The sequence below is a fragment of the Chinchilla lanigera genome, unplaced genomic scaffold (assembly GCF_000276665.1).
Source record: "Chinchilla lanigera isolate Chin_1 unplaced genomic scaffold, ChiLan1.0 scaffold00016, whole genome shotgun sequence".
NCBI lineage: Eukaryota > Metazoa > Chordata > Mammalia > Rodentia > Chinchillidae > Chinchilla > Chinchilla lanigera.
In genome coordinates, this window is record NW_004955417.1 from 15,002,970 (window position 1) to 15,021,643 (window position 18,674).

General features: G+C 34.2%; 1 protein-coding gene across 3 annotated transcripts in view; it reads left to right on the plus strand.

Annotated features, from left to right (window-relative positions):
• The window catches only part of Vps13b (vacuolar protein sorting 13 homolog B (yeast)), a 657,708-nt gene that overhangs the window by 432,571 nt on the left and 206,463 nt on the right, over window positions 1-18,674 (plus strand). For all 3 annotated transcript variants that reach the window (XM_005381857.2, XM_005381855.2, XM_005381856.1), the window contains exon 34: window positions 10,380-11,064. In XM_005381857.2, coding sequence (XP_005381914.1) covers window positions 10,380-11,064 — 685 coding nt within the window. The remainder of the gene's footprint in view (window positions 1-10,379; window positions 11,065-18,674) is intronic.

Sequence of the window (18,674 nt, forward strand, 5' to 3'; positions counted from 1 at the left end):
ATACCTTGATGGATTTGAATTAAATCAGGTAGATCATAGAAACACTGAGATTTAGACTTACTTGAAAGACAATCTAGAGTTAACTAGTTTGTTTAGTAAGCAGAATATGTAATAGTGAAAACCAGCTCAGTATTTTTAATTAGCTCTAGCCTACTTGGGAATGAAAAGGAGTTACTATATAAAGTTAATTATGGATGTGCTTGACCATTGTCATCATTTTTCAACTTGAATTGAATACTGGGGGACAGTTAGTTCTGAAAGCCTACTCTTTTCCTGCCTCCATAATGTTTTTAAAGGAGTATATGTGACTCGGGTTACAATCAAATAAGGATTTGTATGTATTTTTTCAATAGACAAAAGTTCAGCCATAGTTTTCTTATCAGAGAACTAAGTTCGTAATTGCAAGGCAGAGGCCCACTAGAGTAGTTAATAAACATAGTCTACTTCTACATTGAGGCTGAAACTAAATGCAAACTTTTCTGTGACTCTTACAATGCACAGGCTCAGTAAACTTTCATCTGCTTCAGGGTTAGGGGTGATTCAATCTTAAAGCAAGTTTATGAGAGTGGCTGATGTGATACAGTTGTTTCTAGTAAAATCAGACTAGCTCTAAGGAGCCAATCTAAGTCAGTCTCTGAGTAAAATTCTATGAGAAACAGACTCCAATTCAGACACAGTTGTAAACCCTGATATAATGAGGACTTGCAGCTGATTTAATCCTATTGAAAATCTTTAAGCAGCCGGGGACAAAATGGTTTCCACATTGACATTAATGGAATGAACCTTAGATTTCATCTGTATGAAGAAGAGTAGTTACCTTGTACACACAGTAGCCACTTCTTAAGAATTAACATCATGGCCCTTTGTAAGCCAGGCTATTATTTCTAACATGCAGGCATCTGTTTTGATTAATGTCCTAAAATGTGGGAAGTTTTGTTTTTTAAAAAGTGAATTCATTACAAAAAACAAACAAGTCAAATCTAAAACACAAAACATAAGTCAATTTAACCTGTAGTCCTTGAGGAAAAGTGGCCAGCCTATTCCATTTGTTATATCTATGAGAAACATAAAGAAAGGAGAGAAATAATGAGAAATGTTTCTGAGTTAAGTCTCCATAAGCAAAGTTTTACCTATAATTTTGTTTTATACTTGATCTTAGCCAAAATAGCTTTATGCTGTGAAATTATATACATATAAAGTGACACAAAGGTTAAAAATGACAATGCATCTTTTATAGGAAAATGGATGCAACTAGAGACCATACTCATAAGTGAAATAAATCAGACCCACATGTGTAAACATTGTATTGTCTCCCTAGAATAAGAACCTGAAAGAATAAATAAAATCTAAAAGGTACAATTAATGTGAAAGGGAAAGATACTGCTCAAAGGGAAGGAACAACTGGGATGAAGAAAAGGAGAAAAGAGAGGAAGAGAAAAAATATATATGTATATACAAGGATAGCTAGAATCATTGTACTGCTGATGCCTGTTGGTTTATTGAAAGGAACAATCAATGCTTAAAAATTTTTTGACCAGTTTTGCATGCTTTCATCTGGTAATATGAACAACTAATTTGAAGACAACAATATGCAGTATAACAACTACTGTTGAATGCTACCACCTTATTTAGTGAAGCTCTGTTGTTTCTACTATTTCTTTTATTATTTTTTATTCTCTTTAATTGTTTGATCAACCTTGCATTCTTACATCTGGTAATCTGAGCAACTTCGCTGAAGATAACAGTATGTAATATAACAACCATTGTTAATTTTCTGTCATCTTGTTTTGAAATTGTATATCATTTTTATTGTTTTTGTGTTGTTTTGCTTTTGTCTTTGTTGTTTTGTTATTGGGTTTTCTTCTCTTTAAAATAAAAAAAATCAAAAAAGATTACAATGCAGCTAAAATGTTGAAGTGACACAGAAGTCCAAAAGAAAGCAGTTTAGGTAAAAATCTCAGTAAGCAGGATTAGAATGTACCTGTGCTTTTGTGGGTAGATTGTTGAGTAGGAACACCCCACATGCCCGCCCCTGCTTCCTGCATGCCCCAGTCATTTATATTGAAATAGACATTGGTAATGACCTCTAGGTATTGTGGTCATTAGCACTAGTTATGGTCCTTTTTCAAAAATTATTTTTATTTACATTTCATTTATTGTTTTAAGATAAAACAATAGACAAGCGACTGCAGTAAAAGGCAACCTTTACTGAACTATCTCCATGCTTCTTTTATTGCAGTTAGCAATAAAAGAAATGTGAATATTAGAACTGATACCTAGCAGGCACTAGGGGCCTCATAAGTTACTTCAAAAGCTGGAAAACTTCATGAAAGGGAAAACTTGAAACTATAGTACTCTTTACCATTCTATCTGTTAAGCAGTGATGGGTATCATTAGTTCTGCTCTTTTGCATAATTATTGCAATATTGTGAAAACTTTTTCATGATCCAACTGGGGACAATTATTATTGGGATCTTGTGTAACATTTGGCTTAGAGAAACAAAATATAAAAAGCTCTTGTGTTCTAGCACTCAGTGTCTGCACTACCCAAACCTATATGATGCTTGTGCAAGTTCGTTTTTAAAGCAGAAAATAACATTGATCGGTTACACTGAAGGAAATGTTTCAGTTTATTCTATTTGATGCTTTTTCATTTAATATGTAAACATAAATTTCACCTAGCACATCACTGTGTTGAAATGGCATTTCATCCATTAAATCATAAAACTTTGTGATCTGTAATACACCATTGAAAATGTGGTACACAAAAATATGCTTTTATTGTTTCTAAGATTAAGTGAATACAATTTGTTAATTACACAGAGCTTCCAAAGTAGACTACTTCTTTGTTAGAGGCATTAAATAACTTCTCCCAGTCCTGCAATGCCACACCATCCCACAAACTTCTACAGAATACAGCTAGAAGTATGTTTGCAAATGTTTAGACAATAAAGAACATAATTTTTTCACACTTGTAAAGTCTCCTTTGCAATTTCAGTATGTGAAACTATTGCAGTATGTAGTCAATTATTTTTTAACTGCATTTGATTTTGTAAGAAACAGAATATTTGTTGGAAAAACACTATTTTAGCAAGAGTAGTAAAATTAAGGATGTATGTCACCATGATATATAGATATGTTTGTCACTTTGATTCTATAGTTTTACACTTGACTTTTTTCATAGCCCGTAAATGTGAAAAACGATCTTCTAATTGGAAAAATACATTTTGATAACAAAATGTATAACTGTTGCCTGCTGGAAGTGTTGCTGTTACATAATCATAATTATGATAAGGTGGAAAATTTTGTGCATATGTTTATGTTTTGTGTGTAGTTTTTCTTTAAAAGATAAATTTCAAAGATAATGTATAATAAAGTACTGCAGTAGATAATGAATTTTCTGTTATCAGCCATGAAAAATAAAAATTGTTTTAGTCCTTGTCTCAAAAGGTTGGTTTCCACATATTTTCCTTAAAAATTTAAAAATCCATTTTTTGCAGCATTTTTATTAATATGGCTGACTTTTAGATGTGCTCATAAAATTGTTGCTATGATCCAACACAAAGTTTCAATCAACCTTCTTTCCCTACTCTAAAATGCTACTTAAGAGTATCTAATTAATATAACTAGAGACCTTAATACATCCTTTGATATAGCCCCACCACTCAAATGAGGTTTTATTCACTACTCCTAAAACACTATGGGTCTTACCAGACTCCAGGGTGAGCTAGCAAACTTACCTATCTTAATACTGGACATTAAAAAGAGGAATTAGCTATAGTTCCCAACTACTAGTACAGCTTTCAGCACCTTCTCCATGGTGGCTAGTGTCTGCACTATATATAGCTGTGAAAGGATGGGAAAATGCGCTGAAATGATCTTAGAAGTAAACTATCAACTTGACATGTTTCCCTCGCCATTGAAAACCTCATATTGAAACCCATTGATAGTGAAACTGTAGAATTCCTCAGCTTTAAGAACCATCTGGTTGTGCTCAAGGTTTTAAAGCTGTTATCTCCACATAAAATTTCAGTCCTATACTTTTTTCTTCACTGAACTATCCATTTTTAAGCCACAAATATTTTTCCAGCTCTTTCAGATTTTATCTAAAAGTATATTTTAACAATATTTTAAAAGTTCTTAAACAATAACAGTTTATCTTGATGGATAGCATGCTCTGTTTTTTTCATTTTATTTTAATTAGCCATTGTGGAACCAAATTCCCTTTTGTTTTAGTCTTTTGAATATTGTTTAATTATTGTTATCATGCCAGATATCTTAAAGGTTATTTTACCAATACAGTTTCATTTAACATAACCCATATGGAATCAATAGCGTAGTTTCCTAAAGTGAATGCTTGGAAAATCTTACATTCATATGTTAAGAGTACACATCCTTTCCTCATTAGTTGGAAAGTACAGGGATTTTGGCACAGGTTCTGTGTGGAAGCATTGTGCAGCTTTTATATGGATTTTGTTTTTAGCCTTTGATGACACTGTTTAGAAAAGGAAGTATCTAATAAGTAAAGCATTTTGTCTCAAGTGCTGCCAGTGTGTTTAATATATGCCTGGAGGTCTGAAACATTATCTTCTTCACTACAGTAATATGCATTTAATTCTCTGAAAGCAGAAGGTCGAACTTTTAAAAGGGACACAAAGTACATTTTCAAACAGAATAATTCAAAACATATGGAACAGAGGAGCAGAGTAATGTACAGTTGGTTTTTATGGTTTAATCATGATCATGTTAATGCACACCAGTAGCTAATTAAAGAAAACTTTTATTGTTCATTTTAAATAAGTTAAGTAAAGAGTGGGAGAGCTGATGCAACAGCACTGCCCAGAGATACATGCGGCACTCACCCACAGCAAGTAGATAGCGTGGTTTTTGACAACTTATTAGTCCCATTGGACAGCAATAAGGTAGAAGTTATTTTCAGAGTGATCACATCCCTTTTTGCTTTCTCAAAGAAATGAGAAATTTGATGCCTAGGTTTAGGGCCCAGCCCACTTAATTAATTGTGAAACATCTCTCACTAGTGGGCCAGATACTTCTCATTGTAATAAATAAACCTGCAATGGATTAGGGTCAAACAGTAGATTTTAAAGTATGTCTCAAAATCCTCAGTTTGTTTCAGTACTACAAATAATTTGGAAGCTTAGAATAAATGCAGGAAATTTTGGCTTTTTAACCCAGTTTTAAAAGTTAGTTTTCTAAGTATTGGGAAAATTGTGCCTTTTTTTTCTTCCAGTGAGAATCAAAGCCTTTCATCTCTGGGTCATTGGTTCAAATTCCATTCTGCTCAGTAGTGACTAGAATTAGTTACCATCTGACTTCTGTTCACTAACCTGAGTGACCTGAGCTGATAACTGCCATCCTGCCCCTGCCAATTACTTATATCTCCAGATCATGCTACTTGACATGTGCTGGGGTCTAATGTGGCAATCTCAGCATGTAATAAGACTGCATACTATATTTCTTTATCTTTCCCTACAGGCAGTTTTGTTTTTTCATGTTAACACCTATAGGAACACTTAATTTGCTTTAAAGAAGAGTCTGGCTTTTAAATACATCTGTAAATCAGAAGAAAATTCTGTGTGCATAAAAACTGGTTTCATGTAGTTAATTGTGGTTGACTTTCTTCATTGGGAAAATGAAAATAGTTTATGAAGTTGGAACTTGATTTGATTTTGCCATGGAACTCAACCTAAGTGATTTTTTAGTTAAATTGTATATAGATATTTAGTTGGGGTCCCTCAAAATGTGGGCAGTAAATCCTAGACTACTTGAGTACTCTTAGGAATTCCTAGTTGGCAATGTTTGGAAGTCTATTTCGAATTTTTATAGTAGGGATAACAGCTTTAAAATTAAACTGAATTTACTTTTACTGAATTTCTAAATTAAATGTTTGTTTTATTCATTCATATATTCAGTCAGCAAGTAGTTATTAAATTTTACAAGGCAGTACGGTATGTTCTGAGAATACTATACTCTTACATAGCCTGCTAGCTATCTCACCTGGGCCTTTCTTTTCACCTTTTTTTATTAGTGCGTGTTTGCAGTACATAATGTTTACATTTTTAAGTCCTTTTTTCATCCCTTTTTCCCTTCTCTCCCCCACCTCTTCCCTGCTCCCTCCATATTTTGATTCTTTCCCCTTTTAGGTTTTGTTTTTGTTTTTCTATTTATATGAGATAGGGTCTCAATGTGTAGCATAGAGTGGCCCTGAGCACACTATGCAGTTTAGGCTGGCCTTGAACTCTCTGCAACTTCATGCCTCAGCCTCCCAAGTGCTGGGATTACAAACATGCACTACCACACCTGACCCTTTCTCCTTTTAGAAAGATTTACCTCCCTATTTCCTATTGTCTTTTTGTTTTGTTCCTTTTTTATACTTTGGATTTCTCATAAGAGAGACAGTGCAATATTTAAGCTTGTGTGTCTGATTTATTTCTCAACATTATGGTCTCAAGGTGCACCCATTATAACCTTTATATGCCTCAGTTTCCTCAGGTATAAGATGGAGCTAACGGTACTGTCTCTCAAAGAGTTGTAACACTTAGTAAAGAAAATTATGTAAGTTGCTAACAGTAGGTGGCAAGTAATAAACATATTCAGGGAGACCATGTTTTAGAATTTTCAGTTGCTCACTGTAGGAGAAAACACAGTAATAGTTTGTTTTAAAAAGCATAAATGTCAGCCAGGCATGGTAGTGCACACCCATAATACCAGCACTCTGGGAAGCTGAAGCATGAGCCCAGAGGGCCAAGGATGTAGCTCAGTCGAAGGCCATGGGTTTATTCCCCAGGACCACCAAAAAAGAAAGAAAGAGAGGGAGAAGAAGAAGAAGGGGAAGGGAGGAAAAGAAAGAAAATAAGAAGAGGAGAAAAAAGAAGGGGAGGGAGGGATTGAGGAAGGTTTGCCGACATCTTGGTTAAGGAGATGAAATTTTTTTAAATTGCCTTTTAATAAGTGTAAAATCAGTACATCAATTCATTTAGTGCCACAACATTGTTGCATAGTAATGTCCCACAAAGATGAAGACACAGCAGAGACTGGGAAGATTGCTAGGCATGTGTTCAGTTCACAAAGTGGGAGGTACAGATCAGGAAAGACCTTGTGACTATGTCTAAGAAAGACCTCACAGAATTGGTATTAGGAAGTTTTCCTTCAAATATGTTTATGTGTTCATAATCATTAATCCTATCTCCCAAGTAATTTTTCACTTACTGTTGTATCATAAACAAACTTTTCATCAGACATTTATGGATTTTTTTCATTGTACCAGGCACAGCACTGCACCCTAATAATATACAAAATGTGGTTCATTCCCTCTTAGCAGTTCTTCACCAGGCAGGAGACAGATGGCAATGTCAGTTATTTGCTATATGCCGGGCACTGTGCTGACTTTTTAGGTAAACTCACTTACCAAATCCTCATAATAATCCTTTGAAGAATTATTCCCATCGTTTTACAGAAAAGATTAGGTAGCCTTAGAGAGGTTTGTAATTTTTCCAAGGTCATGTAATTAGAGAGTGTTGGTCTTGATCCCAGGTCTCTCATTCCCCAGAGCTGATATACAGCTATGCATCATTTACCTATGGGGACACTTTCTAAGAAATGCACCATTATGTAATTTTGTAGTTGTATGAATATCACAGAGCATACCTGCTCAAACCTAGATGGCATAGTTTACTATACACATAGGCTGCATGGATGTGTGGAGATGTATATACATATATGTGGTACAGCCTGCTGCTCTTTAGGTCATGATGACCAGAACATATAAAATTAAGTTAAGCACAAGAGAAAATGATGCAATCAAGAAATGTAGTAAACACTTAATGTAATAGGCTATGTAGGCATGACACAGCGTAAGACTTCACAGTAAAGCATTTTATAAGTAGGAGTACATGCTCAATAAAAAGAATGGCATAATAAAAACAAAATAAATCATTTATCATTATCAGGTGGTATGGTCATGTTTGTATGTCATGTACTGTGCTTTTATATGGTTAGAAGCACAGGGGGTTTGTTTACCCCAGCACAACCACAAACACATGAGTGTTAGATTGCTCTATGACATCAGGGCACCCAGGGTATCACTAAGCAACATGACTTTTTCAGCTCCATTATACTCCGTGGAGTGACCATCCAATGTGCCACCCATTATTAAACAAGACCTTATGTCATACATGATTGTATTTTAAAACTATACTGTGCTATCACTACAGAACATTTTAGTAGAATATAATCCATCCATAAAAACATATGAATGAAGTGTTGAGATCACCAAAAAGAGAACAATTCTCAAATTCCGTTTGTTTTGATGGATATCTAAGAATTTGTTAGCTACGACAAGCTCAGAGGGATACTCTCAGCACAGAAATAGCACAGTACAGATAGCATGATTCAAAAACCAAAAACAAAAATCAGTGTCTTCCAACAGCAGGGCTAAGTTTTATTTCGAATAGCTAATGCTGCGTTTTTCTAACAGTAATGTGTCTTTGTCAACAACTATAAAATCAACTAATAGGAAATATCATTTGAAAAAATCTGTTATATCACTCTTTTTTATTAGTTCTTTAACATTTTCACAATGAGCCCTTGATATATATGCAACTTGTATAACATATAGCCAAGTGATTTTTTTTTTAACCAATCAAATTAAAAGCTGATATTTGGGGAATATTTTTCCACCACTAGTAGTAATGTAAATCAATGTAACCCTTTTGGAAAAGTGGCAATATTAATAACTTTTAAAAATTTTTGTAACATTTACCTTTAATTCTACATTGAATTAGCCTATCCTAAAGAAATTCTGTAGTACTACATGTTTTTGAAACGTGTTTGTTGACAAAAAATGAAAACTTGTATATCCAATTATATAGGAATGGTTGAAAAAATTATTTCTAACACTAAATGAAGAATATAATAGCATGTCAAAAAATTGACTTACAAATTTGTGTCCACACCAAGGGCTGTGGCTATAGAGGAAAAGACTAAAAGGAAGTGCCTTAATATTACTGCTTAGTTGTGGTTGCTGATAAGATGTAACTAGAGACCATACTCATAAATGAAATAAATCAGTCTCACATGTGTAAACATCACACTGTCTCCTAGTGTAAGAAATTGAAAGAATAAATAAGATCCAAAAGGTACAACAGACTTTGTGAAGGGAAAGAGACTGCTCAAAAAGGAAAGAGTAACTGGGATGAGGGATAGGAGAAAAGAAGGAATATACACACACACACACACACAATAGCTAAGATAATTGTACTACTAATTTCTATTAGTTAATTGAAGGGAACAGCTAGTGTTTTTATTGTTTGACCAACCTTATGTGCCTATATCTGGTCCTCTGAACAACTACTTTGAAGATAGCAATATGCAATATAATAACCATTGTTAATTTCCTGTCATCTTGTTTTAAAATTCTGTATCATTTTTATTGTTATTTTTATTATTCTCTTTAAAATAAATAAAATAACGAATAAAAGATAGGAGTGGGTAGGATTTTATATTTGCTCTTTAGACTTTTGTGGATTTTTGATGGTTACACTGATGATTCTGAAGTACTTCAAAGATAAAACAAGTGAAATGTTGAGGTGCTGAATAGATGTGTGGGAGATCTGTGAAAGGAGAGCTAAGTTCTTAAAGTCTAGTTGCCAAAGTAATTGTAACAAAACTGCTGCTGTCAAGTTGTTCCTTTTTCTCTGTTCAGAAGGTCCGTGGTAGAAAACATTAAGAATTAGTGGCCTTTATTGCCAAAGGAAAACTCTACCCTGAGAGATTTTAGCTACTGACTTGATTTTAGTTGATCATTTATATTTACCCTTGTTCCAAATCCTTCTATAGGTGGGGAAAATAACCATCTTCCTAAATGGCAAGCATGTATATTTTAGATTACTGTTCTTTGTTCCTCATAATTTAGGACTGCTGACTTACCCTCCCTTTCTTACTATTCAAAAAACTGTAATCAGTTTATAACAAGGGTAAACAATAAAATATAAGCTGCATCTAGGTAAAATGTAATTTCAACCAATAGTGAACATGATTTAGAAACAGTTTATTGCATTACTTTGAAAATTGCCATACAGAATGCTAGTTAAAATATTTATTTGAAGAAGCATTTTTTTAAAAACCTTAGGTCTTACCCTCAAGTATATTTTACTGAAATGCCCATTTGATGCTTTTCTCAAGTATTTCCTTGCCATTCTCACCTTTTTTTTTGAGTTGAGCACCTACCTAATTTGTTTCTCTGACTGGTTATATAAGGTTTGTTTTTATCTTCTCTTAAATACATCTTAAATACATATACATTGTTTACATACCAACACTTGTAACTAATTTGAATTATCTTATCATTTTTCCAACAGAGCTCTAAACAAGAACTGAAAAAAATGGATACATTTGACGGCGGTGTGGCCGAAACCTCCTCTCGATACAGTGGTGCTCAGGACAGTGGAATTGGCAGTGACAGCGTCAAAATCAGAATAGTACAAATAGAACAGCAAAGCGGTGCTAGTCAGCATCGAATCGCCCGTCCCTCGCGCCAGTCGTCAATTGTAAAGAATCTAAATTTTATTCCCTTTGACATATTTATTACTGCAAGTAGAATCTCACTAATGACTTATTCCTCTATAACCTTGCCTAAATTGAAATCACAAGAACAGAAAGATGAAAAAATAGGCAAGAGTTCATTAAATCTCCCAGAAGTTGATTCATGTGCTGCTAAGCCAAATCAGGCGTGTATTTCTACAGTGACAGCAGAAAATCTCTTAAGCAGTAGCACATCTTTAACACCAGGGAGAAAAATAGGAGTTCTCTCTCTTGAAAGTCTTCATGCTTCCACGAGGTCATCTGCAAGACAAGCACTTGGCATTACTATCGTTCGGCAGCCTGGTCGAAGAGGAACAGGTGACTTACAGCTAGAACCATTTCTGCATTTCATTGTGTCCCAGCCTTCCTTACTTTTGAGTTGTCACCACAGAAAGCAGCGAGTGGAAATATCCATTTTTGATGCTGTGCTTAAAGGAGTAGCCTCTGATTACAAATGTACAGGTAAGAGCCTTCAAATTTACTGGAGTGCTAGTAATTACTACTGTATTAAAAGTTTTATTCCCATAGCTTCAAGATTGATCAAACAAAAAACAGATGGCAGACCAGACAAGCCGCCTTTTCCCTATAGAATATGTAAAGTTTACATCTCACAGCTGAATCATGTTTAAGTAAATGTTTGAAATGCGTGGAGGTTTAACTGAATGAAACGGACTCTCTTGGCAACAAAGATTCTTAACAGTTTCCAGTGTTTGAGAAGCATACCTTTTTGTCATATTAATGGCCCATAGGTATGTTTTCCATGTTAATGTAGTTCTTCAGATAAAAAAAGAAAAACCTTAGAATATGAACTGTGTTGCTTTGGTATTCTGATCTATTCATCTTGCCACAATAGCATAAAATACGATAAAGAAAATGTATTAATAAAGTGAGATGATTTAAAGATTTTTATACAACAAAACTTTTATTAATAGTATTAGCTAATAGGCTCTTCTTACACCCCATTCATACCTTCTTTATAACAAGAGGTCCTTCTATATTATAAAATGAAACCTCTGAAGCTTTTTACACTAGAAAGGTAAACAGATGCTCAGATTTAAGATGTACAAGCTGCTAAGTAACAACATACAATGGAAAATGGGTCAAGCAACATATAATGAGAAACCTTTCTCCTGAGTTAATGTAGAATTGGAGTTTTGCAGCAAAGATTAGATATGGCAGTTGGGTCACCTAAGACTTTGAAGACCTAATATTTGAAGAGGACCCTAGCAAGCACAGGTGTACTTTGAGGGTTTTATTGCTAGCTGGTCATCCTATCTAGCAGATGGAAGGCATTTGGAGAGTTGGTCTTAATGGGAAATTAGATTGGTTTGTTCTTGGCATTAAGGAGAACCAGTTTACACAGCATGTTGTCGGAGAGTAGATAACAAATGTAGGGATCAAGATTCAGCCCAAAGAGGTAAAATCAAGGGAAGTGTAAGCTCTTGCCAACATTTTGTGAAAGTCACCTACTTTAGAAAAGGGTAACTGGCCAGTTGCTAAGGGTGAATATGCTAGAGTATCCCCTATGATTTGTTAGTCCTCTCTCTCCAGTGTCATGCTGAAGCTGGCTAGCCCATCCTAATGTAAGTGACCAGATTCTTAGACTTTCAGGATCTTTGTGAGCCAGTTGTTCAATCACAGGTACCTTAAATTAGCTATATTGGCTAGTATCTGTCGTAGTACAGATACTAGCAAGTACTCAATAGCTCTCTTACTCTTAACATCTGTTTGTTAAACAAGTACATGTACTAACTCCACACAAGAAATGTAAATATTATGTACCGTAAACATGTTCAAAATAAAAAAAAAAGGAAGGGGATCAAGAGATAGGTGCAGGGGAAAGTGGGGAGCAAAAGAAGATGAAAAGGGAATTCAGATGTGGTATGTTCCTGTACCAGCTCCATACAAGAAATGCAAACTGGCATGTACTAATAATAGAAAAAACGTTTACTAGCAACTACTACCCCTCTTCTTCAAACATATTCTCAGTTACTAAGTGCCTATGACATTATACGTACTGCAGGAGCACTGGAGATAGGATGGTGGTGGGGTGGTAAGACATGTTATATAATTCAAAGATTTATGTCTGCATGTCAGATAGCTGCCTGCGGATATGTTGAGAATTGGCTTAAACTAGGTATAGGATGAGGAGTGTAAATCTTAATTCCTTTCCCTTCTTTTAGCTCATTGTCCTGCATTCACTCTGTAGGTAGGTGGCTTCAGTAACCCCTGTTAAGAGATACTGGGAAAAGCAGAGGTTAGTAGGAAGGGGAAAGGGGGCTGATGTAAACATCTATGACCTCCTCCCCAAACTTGAACTTGTAGGTGTGCAGAGATCACAAAAATCTCATTTTCCCCAATCTTCAAATCCAACCTAAAGATTCTATTTATCCTCAGATTTTAAACTAGTTGTTGCACTGAGGTAAGCCAGGGTCCACAGTAATAGAAGAAAACTATCAGTTTTTTTTTTTCATTTTCCAAAATTGTAAGGGTAGGTTTGGTTCACCCCAAAAATGTTCATTTGAATTGTAATCTCTTTTTAGGTTAAAATAATAAAGTATCTCTTGCTTGGAGAAAAATTCTTTTATATAAATAAAGAACCCATTTTTTAGCACATTGAGCTAGAATAGAGATTATGGACTGGTTTTAATATGGGGTCATGTGGGAGGAAAATGTCTTACCTTTTCAGTACATTAATATTCTTGTGGATTCTATTCCTCACACAGTGGGCATCTACTTGGACATGACATAATCCAAATACAGTAACACTTGTTTATGACAAAATACATGGTTATGTTTCTTAAAAATGAATTGGTAATCTTGTGAAATTTGTCAAAAAGCCAAGCAAGCAAGTAGTTTACAATAACTCAAAAAAAATGTAATGAACAGTTACTGATTATACCAGGTATTGTACTAACTACTGCTCTAAATGCATTATTTCACTTCATCCTAATAAAATTCTACAGGGAATGTTATATTTCATATTACAGATTAGGACACAAAAGCCTAGAGAAATTAATTGTCCAAAGTCATAGATCTAGTGAAAAACAGAGCTGTATTCAAAACCAAGCTTTGTTGGACCTCTGAATCTGAACTCTCAAACACTAAAATCCTGAAGTGGAGAAAATTATGTGGATCCACAGTTCTCTGAATTAGACCTTATTGTCCCACTCCCAACCATGCAGATGATTCCCTCCTTTAATATTACTTGGCAAAATTATATTGGTTAAACATGTCCATGATGTGACTACACAGTACAAACTTTCTTGGCAGTGTGAGAAACCTGTGTTCAAATTCTGTCACAAGTTGTATATCTATCTCGTAGGGTAATTGTGAAAATGGTAGGTAATTTATGAGTAGTAGTAAAATACTTAACATTGAGCCTCGTAACTAGGAGACCCTCATAAATGTATGTTGCTTCTGCCTTGGCTGTTACTGTGAAATAGTAAAAGGATTACTAAAGTGAGAAACAGAAAAGTTGGATTTTTCTTACTGGGCCTGCCATTAATTGGCAGAGTGATCTTAGCCAGACACTTCACTTACTTAGATTTGTTTCCTGATCTGTAAAATGTGATGATTGTAAAAGATATCAACAAGTACCATTCCAGTTCAAAAATTTTATCATTCTATACTTGAAAATTCATCTTCCTACCATTGCTTTTCCAAAACTATCTTCACTATACTGCTTTGGCCTCAGGGAATAAGCCACTACTATAACAGATTAAATTTTATTTTTAACTTATTTTGAAGATATAAATTTCCTTTGACATTTTAGCAGAAACACTGACTAATCCCTTTAATATTTTAAATAGATAGATTTTATTAGTTAATAAAATTATTTTTCAGGAACTGATCTGGGCAATTCTATTTTAAATTGGTCCCCTGAAACAAGATGTTACAATCTTACTGCCAAGTTGGTTATCCAAAAAGGCTTCATGTAACCCTTTTCCATCCTCCGTGAAATCTCTGTGCCATGTCTAGTAGTCTTTGGAAATACTGAGATAATAACGTTATTGATAGGAAAAAAGAGAAAAATATTCACTGTTATAATGTTAAAATTCATGGGAATGGAGGGACAGTAAGAAACAGTAAGGTAGAGGACAGCTAGCTGTGTTACTGATTTTATAGCTAAGCAATCATTAGTGCCTTTTAATTGAAGAGACAAAAGGGTATCACCATGAAGCTAACTTTCTAAGAAATTAAGGGAAATTTAAAGCCACTATACGTTAGAAATGAAAGAAACATGTTATATCTTTCTACAGTACTCATACTTTGTCTTTAGTTATCACAATCACTCATTTTCTATTAGGTACCAGGTGATAGGCAATAGCAATTTTAGCATATACCTGCGTCTCAGTGGTCAGATCATTTCAACATTTCAAACATGCCTGAAGTTGGCTGGAAATAGTTTTCATTTCTTGGGTTTTGTTTTGTAAATTTTTAACACAAAAACACTTGATTACAAAAATTTTAGTACAGTCTGGCTTGTGTTTATTGATTTCTGTGCAAGTTAGAAACCATTATTATATACTCATGTTTCTTTATATGAAAGACATATAAAATAAAAAGTAAACAAAGGAGTTTATTTCATTCTTCAGAAAAGCTTATCATATTAACAGAATAAGTTTCCCAGAAAGAATCAATGTCATAGTTTTTATATAAACACAGAATGAATGCATATCCAGCGATTTTATTTAACTCATTGATGAATAATTAATTCATTCTCTTCATTAATTTGCTAGAATGTTACAAAAAAATCTATGCACAGGAGACCTGGTCATCTCAGAAATTTGATTCTAGAATTAATTAGGGTCCTAAAAACATAAGAGCTGCTTGATCATCATTGTTCTTCATTGCTAAGGCATAGCTCTAGTTCATTCTAGAAAAATTGAAGTTTTTGGGGTTTTTTTTTTTTGTTTTTTTGGTTTTTTTCCGGTACCAGGAATCGAACTCATGACCTTGCACTTGCCAGGCAGGCACTGTGCCGCTGGGCTGAATCCCCAGCCCCAAAATGGAAATATTTTGGCATTTAGTTATTAATATTTTAATTTACTTGACATATTAAGGACACCATAATGAAGACTTTGCAAATACTAAAATTCCTTTGAGCATTGTTAGAATATGGTGATTCTATTGAATTCAAGGTGATTCTATTGAATTCATCAATGTGGTTTTCAAAATCAGTTTTCCTCCTGTCTTATGTGATCAACTTATTACCTTAAAAATGAATTTTTTTATTTTAAAGGGAAAAAAATAACAATAAAACAGTTTCAAAACAGGTTAACAGGCAAGTTACAATAATTAATACATTGCATATTGTTCTCTTTGTAGTAATTATTCAGAGTACAAGATATAGGCATGATATCTTGTCCAAACGATATTAGCACAAACCTTTCTTTTAAATGAACTAAGAGAAACGCGCTGTATACCTATCTTAACTATCTTGTATATAAAGATATTTTTTTCTTTTTCCCTTTCTTCCTTTCCCCTTTTCCCCATAACAGTTTGTCTTTTCTTTTGAACAGTTTCTTTCCAATTCATAATATCTGTTGTACATTTTGAATCTTACTGTCTTATTCAGTTTTTCACACTTGTGAGACAACACAATGTTTATACATGTGGGTCTCATTTATTTCACTTATAAGTATGGTCCTCAGTTGCATCCATTTTCCTGTGAGAGTATCCAGTTTATCCTCCTTTATGGCTGAGCAGTACTGCATTATATGAAAAAACAAAACAAAACAAAAAAAACATCCTTTTTATCCATTCCTCAGTTAATGGGCATTTGGTTTGTTTCCAAGATTTAGCTATGACAAATTGTGCTGCTATACACATGAGTGCACATATATTGCTGTGGTATGATGTTTTTAATTCTTCTGGGAAGATACCCAGGAAGGGAATAGCTGGATCAAATGGAATCTCTACTCCTAGTTTTTTTAGAAATCTCCACACTGATTTCCACACTGGTCTTACCAGTCTACACTCCCACCAACAGTGGAAAAGGGTTTCTTTATCCCCGCAGCCCCTTTGTTATTGGTCGATTTTTTGATGATAGCCATTCTTTCTAAGGTGAAATGGAATCTCAGTGTTGTTTGAATTTGCATCTGTTAATGACCAATGATGTTGAACATTTTTTCGCTTATGTATTTGCCATGTATATTTCTTCATCTGAGAAGTGTGTACTCATCTCTGATGCTCATTTTTGGTTTGGGTCTTTGAATTTGGGGGGATGTCTGATTGTTTTTCAATTCTTATATGTTCTAGATGTAAGTCCTTTGTCTGAGAGACAACTGTCTATAATTTTTGCCCACTCTGTATGTTGTCTTTGCACTCTATTGGTCATTTCTTTTGTTGTGCTAAAGCTTTTTAATAAGGTGAGATCCCATTTGTTGATTCTTCATAATATTTCCCTGACAGTTCAGGGTTTTGTTCATGAAGTCTCTGCCTATACCCATGTCTTTTGAGATTTCTACCTATTTTGTCTTCCAGTAAATTTAGTGTTTTCATTTTAATATGTAAATCTTTGATCCATTTGACTTTAGTTTAGTACATGGTGATAGGCATGGGTCTAGTTTTAGTCTTCAGCATGTGGAAAGCCAGTTCTTCCAGCACAATCTATTAAAGAGACCATCTTTCTTTTAGTGACTATATTAGGCTCCTTTGTCAAAGATAAGGTGGTTGAGTATGTTTGGGGATTGTGTCTGCATCTTGTGTTCTGTTCCACTGATCCTCAGGGCTGTTTTTTTTTCTGATACCATGCTGATTTCATCACAGTGGCTTTATATTATAATTTCAAGTCTGGGATTGTGATGTCCCCAGACTTGCCATTGTTGCTCAGAATTGTTTTTGCTATTCTAGGTCTCTTCTGGTTCCAAATGAATTTCATGAATGTTTTCTGTAGTTCTGTGTGGTATGTTAATGGTTTTTGATTGGGATTGCAGAGTATAGCCATTTTCGCTATATGGTTCTTCCTTTCCATGTGCAAGGGCTATCTTTCCATTTTCTGATATCCTCTTCAGTCTCCTTTTTTAGGTTACTGTAATTTGTTCTGTGCAGATTTTTTACATCCTTTGTTAGATTCATTCCTATTTCATATTTTTAGATGCTATTGTGAAGGGTATGTGTTCCCTAATTTCTCTGTGAGTTTGTTGCTTCTGTACAAGAATGCTACATTGATTTTGAATGTTGACTTTGTATTCGTGCTACACTACTGAATTTGCATAGTAAATGTACAATTTTTTTGGTGGAGTTTTGGGGATCTTCTATGTAGAGTATCATGTCATCTGCAAATAATGCTATCTTTGCTATCTTCTGCAAATAATTCTTCCTTTGCTATCTTTATTCCTTTTTTTTTCTTGTCTAATTGCTCTAGCTAATATTTCCAGAATTTTATTGAACAGGAGTGGTGTTAATGGATATTGTTGTCCTGTTCCTTGTTTTAGAGTGAAATTTTCCAGTTTTTGACCATTTAATATTATGTTAGCTGTTGATTTGTCATAGATGGCCTTTATAAGATTGAGACCATCTATTCAAATTTTCTGTAGTGTTTTTATCATGAATGGTAGTTGAACTTTGCCAAATGCCTTTTGTACATCTTGTTGGGTTTTTATCTTTGGCTCTATTTTTTGATTTGCATATGTTGAACCATCACTGTATTCCTGAGATGAAGCCTACTTGGTCATGATATATAATCTTCTTGTTGATTTGCTGCATTCTGTTTGCCAGTATCTTATTGAGGATTTTTGCATCTGTATTCATTAGGGAGATTGGCCTGTAGTTTTGTTTCATTCTTTTCTGGTTTTAGAATCCAAATCAGAGTAATACTTGCTTGCAGGAATCATTTTAGAAGTACTGCTTCTCTTTCAATTTCTTTAAAGAGTTTCAGCATTATTGGCATTAGTTCTTCTCAAAATTTCTTGTAGAATTCAATGACTCCATCAGGGCCTGGGCTTTTCTTTCTGGTTAAATTTTTTTTTTTTTATTTTAAAAATAAAAGGAGGAAAATACTAACAGATCGACAACGTTTTACAAAATAGCAAAGGATCAGTACAGACATTACAGAGTTACAAACA